This window comes from Lissotriton helveticus, chromosome 3_1 (genome assembly GCF_964261635.1).
Source record: "Lissotriton helveticus chromosome 3_1, aLisHel1.1, whole genome shotgun sequence".
Taxonomy (NCBI): domain Eukaryota; kingdom Metazoa; phylum Chordata; class Amphibia; order Caudata; family Salamandridae; genus Lissotriton; species Lissotriton helveticus.
The window spans coordinates 1828727041-1828743617 of record NC_136061.1 but is presented as its reverse complement, the minus strand read 5'-3'; the positions used below and the strand labels follow the sequence as shown (position 1 = coordinate 1828743617).

Genomic DNA, 16577 nt, shown 5'->3' with positions numbered 1-16577 from the left:
AAGGAACTGGAGTACCTCATTGAAGGAGTGAGCAGGGACCATGACCAACTGTTTGGGAAGCTGTCCCGGAAGGTGCCTGAGACAACCAAGAGGCGCATCTGGGTGCACATCAAGGCAAAGGTGAACGCGGTGGGAGTCACCCACCGGTCCATTGATGATTTAAAATAGAGGTGGTACGACCTCAGAGGGCGAGCCAAGGAGCGCATTGCTGAGAGACTGGGGGAGAGACTGGCTACAGGAGGGGGGACACTCCACAGTCCCTGAAAACACCCCCATGGAGGACCTAGTGGAGGACACCATTCACCCGGAAGCCTGTATGGGCGTCACCCAACTGGACACCTCCCGCACCAAACACCAATCTCAAGGTAAGAGGCATGCCACTGCGATCCCGTTCCCTAACAATGCCCATGCCCCCAGTGCAATCCATATTTGTGAGCATAGTATTCCAGTCCCTGCTCCTCCCAAACGCCCAAATGCATTGTGGAACCTGTAGTGTGTAAAGGTGCCTTGTTAGCCAAACACAGCCAGATGAGTAAAGATGCACAGAACCCTAAAGCCAGCCAGGGAATGCATGCATTAACCAATACCAAGCCTGCATGCATGCATGTTGCAACATCCCAGGTGCCTTAATCATACCAGTAATCATGCACTCATTCACATCACAGGTGCAGCGGATAGTGACATGTCCGACAGAGACATCCTCCACATTGCGGAGACACCTGAAGAGACGGAGGGGGAGAGGCAGCATGCACCTGCACCGACATCCCCTGCATGAGTGCAGTGTTGTGTGAGGGGTATGGATGCACTAAAAATAGTTCTGTGTGATGTGCGTGCGGCGCCTGTGACCTTCAGCAGGATTCTCCCCGTGTGCATGATGCACATGTGCAGGTGGCATGTTGTCCCCCTCCGACTCACTACCAGACACTTCAACAGGTATTGTCCGCTTGGTGACAATATTGTGAAGTATGGCGCACACGGCCACGATGCGGCAGCAGATCTCAGGCTGGTATTTGAGGGCCCCGCCAGTCTTGAGGAGGATGCGGAATCTACTTTTTAACATGCCAAATGTCTGCTCTATCACATTTCTGGTGTGTATATGCGCACCATTGTACCTCCGTTCCTGTGGTGTTGCTGGGTTGAGGTATGGGGGGCAGCTACAGCCTGAGCACAACAGCACATCTCGGCACATAAGGTAGTGGAGCAGACCCCACCACCACCCAGGAGGCAGACACAAACCACAGCAAGTGTGCGGGCCCACGCCAGCAGCAGGTCAAGGCAGCAGCGCTCCGTGCCCACCACAGCAGCCCTGGAGCAACACGCACACAACTTGGGCCTGGGCATTGAGGCTCAGATGCTGCGTGTGCACCGTAAACAGGCGCAGCACATGGCAGCAATGCAGCTGCAGCTGAACAAAACAGCACGCAATATCAGTCTCCTCACAGAGAGTGTGCAGGAACTGACCACAGCGGTGAGGGAGAGCAACCAGCTGATGGTAGCCCAGCAGGACATGACCCGCAGATGCCACAGGCAGCTGCTCACACGGCTGCCGGCCTACCACCGTTCGAATCACCTGAATCATCCTAGCTCTCGAGGAGATCATTGGCCATGCAGATCCAGATGGTCCAATGCTGTGCGGACGTAGCAAGGGTCCTGGAGCAGGTCACAAACGCTGTGGAGCACCAGCAGGCGGCCGACCGTAGCAATGCAGGGGGGGGGGGGGGAGGATGATACCAGAGAAGAGGCATCTAGCTTCAGCAGCCTGTCTGTGCCGGTGCAAACAGAAAAGGAGGCGCAGTGCCCAGCCCAACACTGCATCCCGACAGGAGCAGCCTTACGTGGAGGGTGAGAGGCGACTGGGTGAGCGCGCCAGGAGGCGCTAGTTACATTACATTACAGGCTGTGTGGTGGTGAGGCAACCATGCACACCAGTTCAGGTTACATGACCTTGGATTTTTTAATACCGTACCCATATTTGATGCTGATGGAAGCACATTGAGACTGTGTGAAATAAACACAAGCTTTATTCTGAAAACAAATCATCCTCTTGTCAATCTTTGATGTGGCTTGCAGGAGTGCAGTGTTGTGTGAGGGGTTTGGATGCACTAGAAATAGTTCTGTGTGATGTGCGTGCGGCGCCTGTGACCTTCAGCAGGATTCTCCCCGTGTGCATGATGCACATGTGCAGGTGGCAGGTTGTCCCCCTCCGACTCACTACCTGACACCTCAACAGGTATTGTCCGCTTGGTGACAAAATTGTGAAGTATGGCGCACACGGCCACGATACGGCAGCAGATCTCAGGCCGGTATTTGAGGGCCCCGCCAGTCTTGAGGAGGATGCGGAATCTACTCTTTAACATGCCAAATGTCTGCTCTATCACATTTCTGGTGTGTATATGCGCCCCATTGTACCTCCGTTCCTGTGGTGTTGCTGGGTTGAGGTATGGGGTGAGGAGGTATTCACGGAGGCCGTAGGCGCTGTCACCTGAATGGAGGAGCAGAGGGCCAGTGCCTGTTATGCGCGGCAACATGGTCTTAACATACTGTATGTGGGCATGTGTACTTACCTAGGAGATGTCCCTCGCCAAATTCACCCCTGGCCAAGCGGGTGTGTATGCCACTGTGCCGGAAGATAAACGAATCATGCGTGCTCCCTGGGTATTGTGCCACAATGTCTGTAATGATGGTCTTCGCATTGCAGACCATCTGAATATTGAGGGAGTGATATGACTTGCGGTTCCGGTACATGTATTCGGTCTCTGCGGGTGGACAGATGTGTATGTGGGTGCAGTCGATGCAGCCATTTACATGGGGGAAATGTGCGGTATGATAGAAGTCCAGTTTCGTTTGCATTAAGTCCTGTTGGGTTGTTGGGATGGTTATGTAGTGATGTATCCGGCTCAGCATGGCGTACAGGAAACTCTGTAGGCAGCGTGAAAGTGTACTCTGGGATATACCCCCTGCATATGCGACGATCCCCTGGAAGCTGCCGAAGGCCAGGATGTGCAGGCAGCACAGGACCTGGAAATGGGTGGGCACGGCATTGGTCCTCCGTGTTGGGTGCTGCATCAGGGGGTCAAGGTCTCTGATGTGCTTCTCAAACATTGCCCCTTTGAGCCTGTATTTGGAGTAGATCTCCTCTTCAGTCTGTCCCAGTAGTGTAATCTGCAGCCGGAAGATGCGTTCATTGATCCGGTGTCGGTTCTACGCTGCAGCCTGGAGCCTCAGCCGCCTTGCCACTATGTAGGGACCTGCCATTGTGACTTTCCTCATGCTCCTACTGTGTCTCCTGAAGTGTGTTTGATGTAGCCAACACCTGTTTGTTGTTTTCAACATTTTTTATTTTTTTTGCCAATTTGACTTCATGGTTACCACCTGGTTTAGCTTCTCCTTAAATTGCGACTCGTATTTAGCGATTTATGGTATTTTCGCTATGTGCGATTGCTGATGCATGTGGATAGCGATTTATTTGCGAATTCGCTATTTGGTTGCGAATTCGCTATTGATTTCGCTAAATATGTGGGAAATTGCTTTTAAGGAATCGCAATGGGGGTTTCAACGGGTATAGCGATTCTTTCGTTTGCGAATTCGCTATTTGCTGCTTTTGTACTTGCTGCATTGCGGAAGTGAAAATTGCTATCGCCATCGCTGTTTCGCAGCGATTGCGATCGCAATTTCGCTTGATGCATCTATGCCAAAGTCCTATTTTACCCTTTTCCGGTGAGATTGCACCCAGTCAGGGAAGTCATTCGTCTGCCCTTGATGGAATAACTAGAAGGTTCAGGAAATATCAACATCGTAGATTATTTTGGACATCTTATGGCATTTGACTCCAGAGCATAACAGATTTTCTTGAAAATAGGTTTAGGGGGGATAGGGTATGAGGTGCACGTTCTAGGCCAGTTAGACTTCAGTGTTGCTGATAGAAAGAAGTCTGCCTGAAACCTCATTGTGTTTCACTTCTCACAGAGAGTCACTCTTTTTGATTCACTTACAAATACACATCAATGATAACTAGTAGAAGTAAACACTACAGAAAAAAACGTCATCAGTAGAAATATTGTGAGGATGGTTTTAGCAACTGCCACAATCTCTGGTTAAGCTCTGTTGGGCCTTCACTCGGCATGAGTACTATTGACCACGTGTCCTGGTTTCCTCTCAGGTGACTGACTCTTTGAGTCATCCCCCTTGACCCCACGAAGAGAGGGAGTATGGTGAACTATTTTCTTGTACACCTGAAGGTCTGTCAAAAGACTTCCCTTGGTCTTCTCTGTCGGTGTTAACAGGGTTCGTATTTTCTGTCTTCCTGTCTGGATGATAGACATACATCCTTATAATTAACCTTTTATGTATCCTTTAAAAGGACTTCAACAGGTCTAGAATACAGAGACCTGTCTTTTATTAGCGTCAAAATATCGAATGATTTTACCTACATTAACACCTCTCCAACAGATCTGAATAGCTTAATGAGTAAAATTAAAATATCTGTGCCTTATCATTAAGCTTTTCTTCTCCAGGATGTATTTTCTACATTGCCAAATGTACTTACTCAATTTGTAGCTCAACACAAACCAACGTCAGAACAGGATAATTTGCAGGTCCCATCATATTTTTACCAAGTTAGCAAAGAAGGTAGTTTTTTTTCTCTGCACTCGGCACCCTATGTCTAATTAGACTACAGCAAATGATCAGGAGACACAAACTGTGATTCTTCCAGCAATATTTCTACTACCCTGTTTTATTTATCAGGCAGCAGAGGATTTGTATTGTGATGGGCGAAATTCATGTAATATGATTTTGCATAATTACTCAAAATTTCTCAAAAATTACACATACTGATGTGAAAATCAAGTCCACTGTTTAGCACAAAATGAGTCCTTGCATCAATTTTTGATGCGAGTATGCATTTTGCGCTAAAAACAGCATGTAAAAAACAAGTACTACTAACAGTAAGAGTTTGCATTCTTGTTGATGGTTTTGTTACAGCACTCCGACCCAATAATATTGCTGCTAACTGCAGTGCAATTACGCGGCAAGGCGTAATTGTAGGAATGTGTGTAAGAAGCTCAATATGAACATGCCTAAATTACGCCAGCATAATTTTAACATTCACCCAGTTTCAAGTGGCAAATTAATCTGCATACATTTCTAATGCAGACTCCTTCTGTCGATTAAATGGTGCATCCTGTGACTGCATTTAAGAAAACTCAAAGACAAAACCGTTGCTCTAAAAGCACTTTTAGAACGCAGTGCCTCATATGTGCCATTTGTAAGGTTCAATAAGAATTAACCAGCTTATAATAACCTGGAACATGGAACAGACTGTATGCTCAGTGTCAATTCAGACAAACTCTTCACAACAAATTGGAGAAAAACAAGTACCATGTTGCTTGTGCAAAAAATATTTTTTATCAAAAAATGAATTCCATTTTTCATTACATGATTAATTTACATGCCTAACAGCATCAGAAATGCCTGTATTGGCGGCAGTGGAAACTGTTCAACCTTGCAGGTAGTTTGCACAGCACAGCGTTTTCAACCCATGTACTGTTGCTGTACTGCGGTGTATAAAACGTGTCCTTCATGGCTGACATAGACAGGGGGTGCCCTTTGTATCACTGGGGAACTGAACAGGTCTTCTTTCATTGCACGCAGGGTGGGGAGGAGGCCTTGTCAGAGCAGTTTGATGCTGTGCCTCTGGTGAGGAGTACTTCGTTCAGGCCGCGTCCAGCCAAGGATAAGCCACCCGGAACAGGCAACGAAGATTCTGGAAGACACAGGCATCATTACTGGAAGAGTAAAAGCACTCTTTACGTTGAATGCCAGGTTTGGCTGGCATGTGAGGGGAGAAAGCTGGAGAGCGTGCAGAAAACGTGGCCTGAAACTTCAGGGGGATCAAACGTGCCATTAACTGAGCACTCCCATTTCTCGTGGGACCACTTTCCGAAACGGGTGAAGAGACGCCCAGAGGAAGACAGAGAGAAGTAGCCGCCTGTAAATTCTGCATTTGGCTTTAATAAAATATATGGCTTGGGAGCACTCTTCATGGGGGAGTGACATAGCTCTTCAGGGAACCCTGTTAAGATACAGATACAACACGGTTAATTACTTTCGAATGGGGCCAACAAACTGCACCGGGAATAAAGTCACTATTAAAAAATTGCAGCGATGGCTCTATTCTGTGTGCCGCCAAATTCTGGGCCTGGGCTATCGACAGATGCCCTGTCAACCTCCGTACAAGAAGAAGCGCTGTTGCCATTAGTAAACTGGCAGGTGTTAAGGCCATTGGCGTCTAGGAGCTCAATGATTTGACCATCAGTGTGCGCCTTTGGAGCTGCAGTCCATGCAGTTCCCCCATGTAATCTTGATAATTACGGGTTCTTCACGAAGCACCTTTTGAGTCCGTTTGTTTGGCCGCTTTCAGCAGTGCACGGTGTAAGGGGCATTTGGCATGCACTTAAACCCACACCGATATGCTTCAGCAGCACTCTAAACTATGAACTGCCACACAATCCCCCAACACAACAGGTTAGACGGCACATACCAACATATACCCAACAAAAGTTCCATTATGGAAATGAAGCAGCTATGGCAAGCGCCTAACTGAACTTACAATACTGCACCGTTTTCATCTAGGCCACGAAAGTCTGCCCTTCTCCACATTATACAAGCTCCTGGAGTCATCACAAACACAATATGGAACTAACGGCACAAAGTTAGCTGAATATTTTCCCATCAACAGTACATCTATATCCTCTCACAGATCTATGTATCAGAAACAGCACCTATCTTAGTCCTATCCCGCTAACTTTATACTACACCTCACAACAATAAAGCATGATAGACATAGATCCAGGCAAAATCGGGTACAAAAGCCATGTATTTGGCTTAGCGTTCACATTGCAACACCACATTCATATCAGGATATATGCATATCCGTCGCCCTGCACAAATAGAACAAATAAGGCACATTCTCTGGCACCACCGAGTGTACATGGCAGTGCAGCTTAGTTGGCTAAGCTTTGTCACCTTAGGAGAACATACATATCCACTCACTCCCTTCTGCATACATATCCCCTCACTCCCTTCTACAGGGGACCCCTGAATCAAACCAACTGGTGGTGGGTTCCTGACTGGTGAACACCAGCCTGGCACCACAAGACAAGTTTCTGGACCTCTGGGCGGGAGTCTTTGCTCCCTGGGCCCAGTAACAAAGGCTTTCCTGGGCATAGGTGTTCACACTTCCCCCGGTCAGGTAGAGCCATGTGTGCCAGGGGAGCTTCAAATGCCTTGCCGCATTTGCAATGCGACCCGGCCTCTCCTGCTATCAGGAGCAGGCCTCCTTCCTGTCTCACCCCCTTTTCAACAGGAAGACAGGTGCAAAATAAAATCAGAACAGCCCAAAAGGTGTTTCCACCTCTGCCAACACCATCCCTCAGGTGCGGATAGGAGGTGAAGCCCACTCTTCAATGCCCACCAGCAAGCAGATGGCAGTCACCCTCTAATCAGGTGCAATAAGAACAACTGATGGACAAAATACAGAACAATGTCATACATTCACCCGAGTACAGAGATCGGGACCTAAATCCATCGGTTTTTTGCTCACCATGCCATTCCAGTTTGAACCCAGCAATATGCAAATCAGTCTTGAGCCTGCAGTCCAGCAGCCCAAACTGCCAGGCCAGTTCCTCCCTGGACTGGAAACAAGCATCCTAGGACCGGTTTTGGGGTTTCACCCCACATCTGCCAGGATAGCTTGACTTCAGTGGCATGGAGAGCAGGGGACCTATTTCTGGGCATACCCATCCCACTTGAGGTGACAAATGCAACAAGAACAATTGATAGACCGAACGCAGAACAATGTCATACATTCACCCAAGTACAGAGATCTGGGCCCAAATTTATCGTTTTTTTTTTGCTCACCATGCCATTCCAGTTTGAACCCAGCTATATGCAAATCAGTCTTGACCCTGCATCCAATAACGTGTATTTGTAAAGCGCACGTTCACCAAAAGGTCTCTTGGCACTGAATTATAGATGTTTATTGTTACCCAACTCAATGATACTCATTTTATCGACCTCAGATGGATGAAAGGCTGAGTGGACCCGCTGGATTTGAACCTGTGACCATGAGGACGAACACAGGCCCCTGCAGTGGATGCATTAGTCCACTGAGCCACCAGACCCGGCATGTTCAGCCCGAACTTCCAAGTCCTCCCTTGACTGGAAGCAAGCATCCTATGAACGGTTTCGGGATTTCACCCCTCTTCAGCCAGGATAGTTTGACTCAAGAGACATGGAGAGCACCGGACCCACGTCTGGGCATACCAGACCCGTCCCACTTGGGGTAACAAATACAGAATACAGAACAATGTCATGCATTCACCACCCGGAACAGAGATCTGGGCCTAAATCCATCGTTTTTTTGCTCACCACGCCATTCCAGTTTGAACCCAGCCATACGCAAATCGGTCTTGACCCTGCGCCCAATGGCAATAGTCCAGCCCGAACTGCCAGGCCAGGTCCTCCCTGAACAGCCACTGGATTCAAGCTATTCTGGCTGATATGGGGTTAAACCCCGAAACCGGTCCTAGGATGCTTGTTTCCGGTCCAGGGAGGACCTGGCTCGGCAGTTCGGACAGAGGATGAATGTTTTGATTTGTTCTGCATTCCGTACATCAATTGTGTCTTTGGCACCCTCTAATCAGGGCCAGGGATTGTGCCCACTCCCCCACGTGGGGTGAGCACACTAACGGTATAATCAACCTAAGGATAGTAGCCCATTAGCTACTACCTTGAGACCCTATAAATGGTAGAAATGTGTCATACAATATCTCGTAAACAGACAGAAAAATGTTAAACAGCATTATAAAAAGTGAAGATGTTTACATTGGATGGAAAATAACTGATTTCTTTATCCCAACTGACCCTCACCTTGAGTATTGACGACACTCTAAGTCAGTGTCAGTGAAATCCAATCAGGAGCTTTAGGTATACTGAAAAGAAATATGGGCAACTATATGAGATATCACAAGTATGGAACTACAGATCTCCCATTGCGCCACTCTATGATATGTAAAGGATATCCCTACATCAACACGTAAATTGATCGCTCTTGCTCTCCTGCTAGGCAAGTGTAGAATAAGCATGAAATAGTGCTATAAGACAATACCAACGTATGCCAACTGGCCAAAGGATCTTGCTGCCTGCAGCAAACTTGCGAATGTATACGGTGAACTATTCCCACCAGCATCCCACCCAAGAGATATACGGCCACCGCTCCAAAACTAACTCTTAAGTAGTACACTGTAATCCAAGGGTGCACTATCATGTTAGTAACGTGCTGTTACATAGTAATACGCATTATAATACATAAGATATTAACCCCTTCCACGCTCATGACGAGCTGGGCTCGTCATGAAGCAGGGCGCTCACACGCTCATGACGAGCCCAGCTCGTCATGAATGCACTGAATCCACCATACCCCCAGCACAGCAGGGGAATGTGCTGAGCGGCGAAGGTGTTAAGAGAAATGTTGGTAAATGTGTAGAGTAATGATTGACTTCAGTCTGTAGCCTTGGAGTTGACCAGTGTTAGTTTGAAGGACGATATTGTAATTGCATTCATGATAAGGAATTGCCACTTTGTTTTGATGTTGTAAAACACATAATAAAGTCTAAAACAAATATGCAATACGGATCCAATGAGAGAACTTCAACTTATCACAAAATTTACTAATGTAGACAAAAGCGGCGATTTTTATCCAGACTTACAAGTCAGAAAAAGATGAATGATGTACCGCAATGGCTGCAATATACTGCCCTTAATGGTTTAGATCGTGGTACTCAAAGTATGGCCCGAGGGGTGCAGGCGGCCCTCCTGACCTTCACATGCGACCTCCTGCTGAATGATTGCACTGGACTGCCTTTTACTTGGGAGAACTAGCTTTCATCAATATATTAAATAAACGGGGAAGCGTTTATTTACAGTTTACAGTTTACTGAAGTAAAAGAAAAGAAGCAAATAGGGTATGTTGCAGCTCATAACTTTAGAAACACTCACTTTCAAGACATCTTGCAACAAAGCTTTTAAAAATTGACAAATTATCATCAAAATGCAAAAAAGCATATTTCATTAACATGCAGAAGTGTTTCACCTTAGTACATCAGATTATATCAGTGTATTGAGAAGTCTTTTTTTAAGAGATAGTTTTCAAAAATGAACTAAGAAACTTTCACGCCTATACCCACCCTACAACAATGCCAATAGTGAACTTAGAGGGAAGTCAGTTGTCACGTCGAACCCTCTGGTGGCTAGGGTTGTTATTATATATGGACAATATTATAGTTTCTTAAATCAAACAAGAGAAGTTTGTGAACAGTGCATATATATATTTTAAGGTACTCTTACATGTGATCATGAGGAAAAAGGAGGCAAAATTAAATAAAACAATTGCCATGGATCACACAGTTTGGCTAGTTGGAGAAACCGTGATTGATTCTGAGATTTCTGGTTTCAATTTTTTTTAAATCTATTTCATTCCAATTAATAATGAAGTTACTTATTTTTTTACACTGAACTCTTCGAAGGTAGTGCTAGTAAGTTGGTACGGCTTACCTTAAGGTGCGGCAGAGGGATAGCATAACACAGTGTTGTCAAATCTATGACTCTTTTTAGAGACACAGGCCTTAATTTAGAGGGCAATATAGAATAAAAGCCCCAAAATAGCTCCATGACTTACCGATGACACAATGTCCATGATGCTCTTCCCAAAAGCCAACCTTGCCGACCTCCCCAACCCCCTCCCCACACCACTCCAGCAAAGTCCCTATTCCACCCTGTGGCATCAATGAGGCCCCGGACACAATGGAGACCTTATTTTGTAGCCCCTGGGAAAATGTTTCTGAGTACCCATGGTGTAGATGTTAGCATTACTAACATGTTTTTATGCATCAAAACCAAGCCTTTTCATGCACATGGATGGATGGGGGAATTCCAATTAGAGCACAGGACAAATATGCTTCCCCCAAATCATCAGGGGTCAAACACATCAAGGCTACTAATGAAGTGGCTGTGGCGTGGGCATGAAACTTCACCAACCAGAAGAATGGAAGCTATGCTCAGCCCTCAGTTTAAGAATTCATCAGGCGGCACCTAGAACAGGAATGAATATAAATACATGTATTTATACAGAGCCAAACCCCACTGGGCAACTACACTAGGTGCTGAGATACAACAGAAAGTTGCCTAAACAGGTAAAGATCCAAAATGGTAAAACAGTTGCAGAAGTCTAAAATCATCCGTAAGCGAGTTCCATCATGAGCTGGCTTGAAAAGATATGGCCTGAAAAGATCTGGCCCCTGTCTTTTTCCTAATGTTTTTGAAGTACTAAGAGGTTCAAGCGTCATAAGCAGATATGTATGACATGCCACTTATTTCAGAGCTTAAAGGAGTGCCTTCGAAGAATTGGAGGTTTTCTTTAATGTGGTTTGTAAAGCCTTTTTTCTTGGTGCTCTCGATAGGTAATTTATGGGTCCTCTTGATGGCTTGTAACTTTATTCTAAGAGCATCACTGAGATATGCTTCATTTTCTCATACTTAGGTCTGTAGTACCCTATGTACACCAGTAAAGCAACTCTGAGTCTTATTAGCCCTACTACGACTAATATATTTTATTGGAAAAACTTGCCAATGAAGGTGGTTATATCAATCCACCAACAGATGAGAGTTGCCAGAGTACAGGCATATAAACAGTTTCTCATTAATAATTTGTGCCCGATTTGCTGCCCCTAGTTCTCTGTAATTAGGAAACGCTATTATATGAGGTTTACCATGTTTCTTGATCACACTGCATGCTAAAATGTGAAATGAAATTAGATGATGGTCTGATAAATCCACAGGCATAATTTTCCAATACCAAACCCCAACCCAAGTACCCAATCCAGAATATGGCCTTCACCATAAGTGGAGGATCGCAAATTATGTTAAAATAGCAGCCCCAAGGGTGATCATTAAGTTCCCAACTGCTTTGTCCAGACGTCTCTAAACCATTAGTGGAAACCACTTAGAACAAGCATATTCGATTTTTGGCACGCAAAGGGTAAACAAACCTCTAATAGAGCACTTTGAAATTCTTCATTGGACTCTTGAGGATGATAAACAAACAGGTTACACACAAAATATATTGCAGAGAAACAACTACATCATTATATGCTCACGTGAATTATATTTGAAAAGAAACTAAATCTGGAATTTAAGTTTCCCATTAAAAAATAAGTATTCCTCTTCTTATCACGGCCTGCCAGGCAAATTAGCCTGATTGTGGGGCCAATCATGGGGCCCATACCATAAGCAAAAGATCTGAGCCAAATACTTGGCCCAACCAAGTTTGGTAATAATTAACACTTATAATTGCAAACGATATCATGCATTCCATAGAACACATTTAAAGTTAAATTAATCCTTCTCCTTCCTTACTAAATTATTGTGGCACATACCAACATGTTGCTCTGTTCTTACAATCTAATTCCAAGACACTGGATTGTTAGACTAGTATGTGTGCCATTTACTAATCAACTGCAATATGACAACACTACACAACTGCATCGGCATACGTCTCTCCTCGAGCGTTCGATGGGTGTCGTCCATTTTTAATCTTATCATCTCAGCAGCAGTATTACAGTGTTACATCGTGATTCAAACAACGACGCTGAAGGATTAAGCACTTCCGGGATTAGTGAGAAAAAGAAGATAGATTATGAGTGCAAGAACACAATAATTGGTGCTAAGAGTTAACAAATAAAGTGTATGATATAATGAAGGCTGAACAGTAAGTATTGTGCCAGGATGCTTAATAATGTCGAGAACAAATTGTTTGCGAATATGGAGAGAAAAGGGGTCTGACTGATCATATACCATCAAAGACTGACAACTTAAGCCACATGCACATATCGGATGTAAGGAGGCGTTTGGGGAAAACGGAACAATGTGGGATTGAACTGGAGCCTACACAAAAGCAAAGAACTAAGCAGAACTAGCAGGGAAAGGTAAGAGGGTGTTTCTCCAGTCAAGTCCACCCACCAGTGCGGATGGGAGAGAACTAACCAAGTAATCAGTGGCATGGGGGGGGGGTGTTAATGCATGCACTATACAGAAAGTAATTGACAATATAACATCACTTAAAACTCCGGTCAGGCAACTGAAAACGTAGGAGTAGATGTGCTTCTCATTTTCACAAGAAACATCTTCCTAGGAATTCAGTCCGGGAGGTTCCCTCAAAGTGTGAACGAAACACTGCAATATCAGAAGCAGGGGCCTCTTATTCCACTATCAAAATCCCCATCCCCAACCGAGAGAGGAACGAGATATTCACATTTCTCTGATGAAAAGCACTATCGCACAATCAATGGGGTGAAAAAATGCAACACCACAAGTCCTTGCAGCTCATGTATTTTGTGTGTCAGGCAGAGAAGGAAACACTGTCATAGCCCTGGTCCTCACGAACACATGTACCGTGTACTTGCTGGAGCGAGACTCCTGCACCGCAAATAAAGCACAGTCCGAGTGAGCCATCAAGGAAAAAGCAGGCGTCGCTGAGAAGATGCAAGAAAACTAGCACAATGTATTGCAGTTATGCCATGCAGTAGGTAGAAAAAACGGTCAATAACAGGGATGACCATCACAGTTAGGTCAGGTAGCAGAGCCTTCCCCCCCCCCCCCCCCCCAACTACAACATACAGTATGTGACAGGTTAGAGACAAGTACAGTGATTCAGAGGTATGTCACACAGCACAGCATTAAACAGTAACACTGGGATCAGTCACACTTGTATTAGGCAGGAGGCACAGTATGTTTTCAAGTGTACCAGACTCCAGGCACGATATGTTACAATTATGTCAGTTAAGATATGTGTCACAACATGTCCCTCCCAGCTGTCAATATATGTACCACAGTTATGTCAAGCAGCAACCACAACCTACGACAGTTATACCAGGCAGCAGACACAATAGATTCCAGTGGTATGTCATGCAGCAATGATAGCGCTTCACAGGTATGGACGGAACCGAACACACCATCTTTTACAGCGGCATTTGGTAGCATGAACGGTATGTGATAGGTCACCACATGTGCAGTGCATCACAGTGACTTTAGACTGGAGGACCTTAAACAGTAAGCGTGTGGCACGGTTTTATCAGTCATAAGGTACAGTGGCTGTCCATTGTAAGAGTCAGCTTGCACAGTGTGTGGCACAGCTATGTACATCTACATGCACAGTATCTGATGTCATTATGCCAGACTACATACACGGTACAATATATAAGTCAGAAGATTATGCATTAAAGATATGCCTGGAATTTTAGCAAAAACACCACGCATCTCATTTGCGTCCGGATCTAGAATTATAGCATGAGCAAAATAAGTAACCAAATATACACAGTGATAGATGATAGATGAGCTGAATATGCTACATCCACATCAGGCAATTATACGAAAAAGAAATACGTTTTACTATACCAATGTTTTTCTAACAGTTGTTGATACCACAGTTGCTTGTCTGAGATGTGCCAGACTACAGACTGTTCTGGGCAATAGTTACGCCAAGGCTACCGAAGAAGAGACCCCCAACACATTATGTAATACAGTATTACACTGTCATCTCAAAATCCCTCTTTCCTTTTATGCCTAGTAACTCATCTGCCTTGCACACTTCTAGCTTCTTCCTCGTCCATGCGCTCCCCATATACTTCTCTATAGCTCTGCTTAAACTCTCTTCAGCCTCTAATGTCCCTGATGTCATCTGAACCCTGGCTACCCAACCTCTGCACCCTTGCATCTTTTTAACCTTTTTTTTAACCACTTAACAACTCCACATTCCAAGCCTATCCTCAACCTGTCTGCTAAGACTTCTTAACTCATTCTCAACTCTTCTTCTCTCAGCCCACCCACTCCTTTTGCTCATCCCAGCATTCTCCCTCTCCATTCTCAGCATCTGTTCTGCCATTACTTCTCCTAGCCTCTCTTCCTTGTCATGATCTCTTTCCTCTGCTCACTCCCACCTAAATGTTGCCTCTTCCCTTTCTCGGCCACTTCCATTCCAAACCTCCTTCATTTCTCCACTCACCCCATCAGCCAGTCCATGGCGGCTCCTCTGCTCCTGTCTCAGCTCCGGACCGGCCGGAAGTAAACACAGTACAGCAAACTCCCCCACTCCTCGTGGACCCCGCCCCTCACCATCTGCTTCCGTCCTTCCAACGTCACGAACTACTCATTTTAGGGCTGCCAACAAAAAGGAAGGACTGTGAGAGGGGGGAATGGGGCGTTCGCTGTTAAAGAAGAAACTTTGTCGCAGCCATGTCGTTCACGGCGACCTCGTGCAATTATTGGTCGGGAACATCTTGCCACTAATTACCCAATTCTTTTGTATTAAAATATATGATATTTTATATTTCTTAAATGTAGCTCAATTCTATAAAATAAAATTGTTTGAAAATATTTTAAAGATCCACTTTTGTATTAATCATTGTATTTTCTCTCGGTGCGACTGCATCCCTGAAAATATACGTTTTTAGATTCTAACAGGGCGGATTCTGTCCTTCCATGCGCAATGAGCAGTGGCCGTTCCATTTTTGGCCGTCTTCTATATCCACAGACAAACTGTTCCTTTGCTATTTTTCGATGGTTAGTAATACACTTCTCAGCTTCTTTGCAACCGAGGCATGACGGAAATTGTAGTTTCTCAATTTTGATACGCCCCTTTACACAAAACTGCTGGAGCATGCATCAGCACTCTAGGAATTGTAGACTAACCACGAGCAGCACCGTAACATAAGACGGCGTGTAACCTCACTATACTCTAAGCGATGCATGCCATACGTTATATACCGTTGTCTCCGAAGAGAGACTCGCTACACTATGACATACAGCTATTGTGGCAAATGAATAGACAGTTTTTTCTCTAAGGGTGAACCTGCCGCTTCGCATGGCCCTCTGGGAAATGTATGCCGAACATTGCGGACCTCGCCTCCAATCTGAAGGTGAACCTTTTTGAACGCGAAATGTGATCGCTATGCCCTCTGTGGTCTGGAGGCATAAGGGTTCCTAGACACTCTCCTCGACGAGGTCTAAAGTGCCCGCTCTGTGGAAAAGTAACTCAGAAGAAGAGTACAGACCATTGTTTTCTCTTCCCTGAAGGTTAACTTTGCCACTAACAATCACTTGGGAAACGTAGTCCATTGTATCATTGCAATCCAATTGGGAGATGCAGTCCAGACATGGGAGAGCGCCTTTCTTAAAGTTAATGCGTCGCACTGGCCAGAATGAGGAAACTCATGTGTTGAAGGTGTATTATGAGTGCGCATGCAACTTGAATGTATCAGTTAATACTTAAAATGTTCCTTCCTTTCTTCAAACCTCTATAATTGGCTATGATGAGTTGCTGCCAAGCGTACCAAATGCCACGTGTACTACCTTCAACTACTCGGTATTTTAAATAACAGTGTGGTGCATTATTGGGCTTTTAGTTTGCCTTCAACTTTTTAGATATGCACCGCAAAATACAAGCATGCATGGTGCTTCTATGT

At 45.2% G+C, this 16577-nt stretch overlaps 1 protein-coding gene across 1 annotated transcript in view; it reads right to left on the bottom strand.

Annotated features, from left to right (window-relative positions):
- Positions 1 to 15257, bottom strand: part of MOB2 (MOB kinase activator 2) — a 305579-nt gene extending 290322 nt beyond the window's left edge. The window contains exon 1 of the mRNA XM_078682761.1: positions 15119 to 15257. Coding sequence (XP_078538887.1) covers positions 15119 to 15135 — 17 coding nt within the window. The 5' untranslated portion in view covers positions 15136 to 15257. The remainder of the gene's footprint in view (positions 1 to 15118) is intronic.
- Positions 15258 to 16577: the final 1320 nt, after the last annotated feature.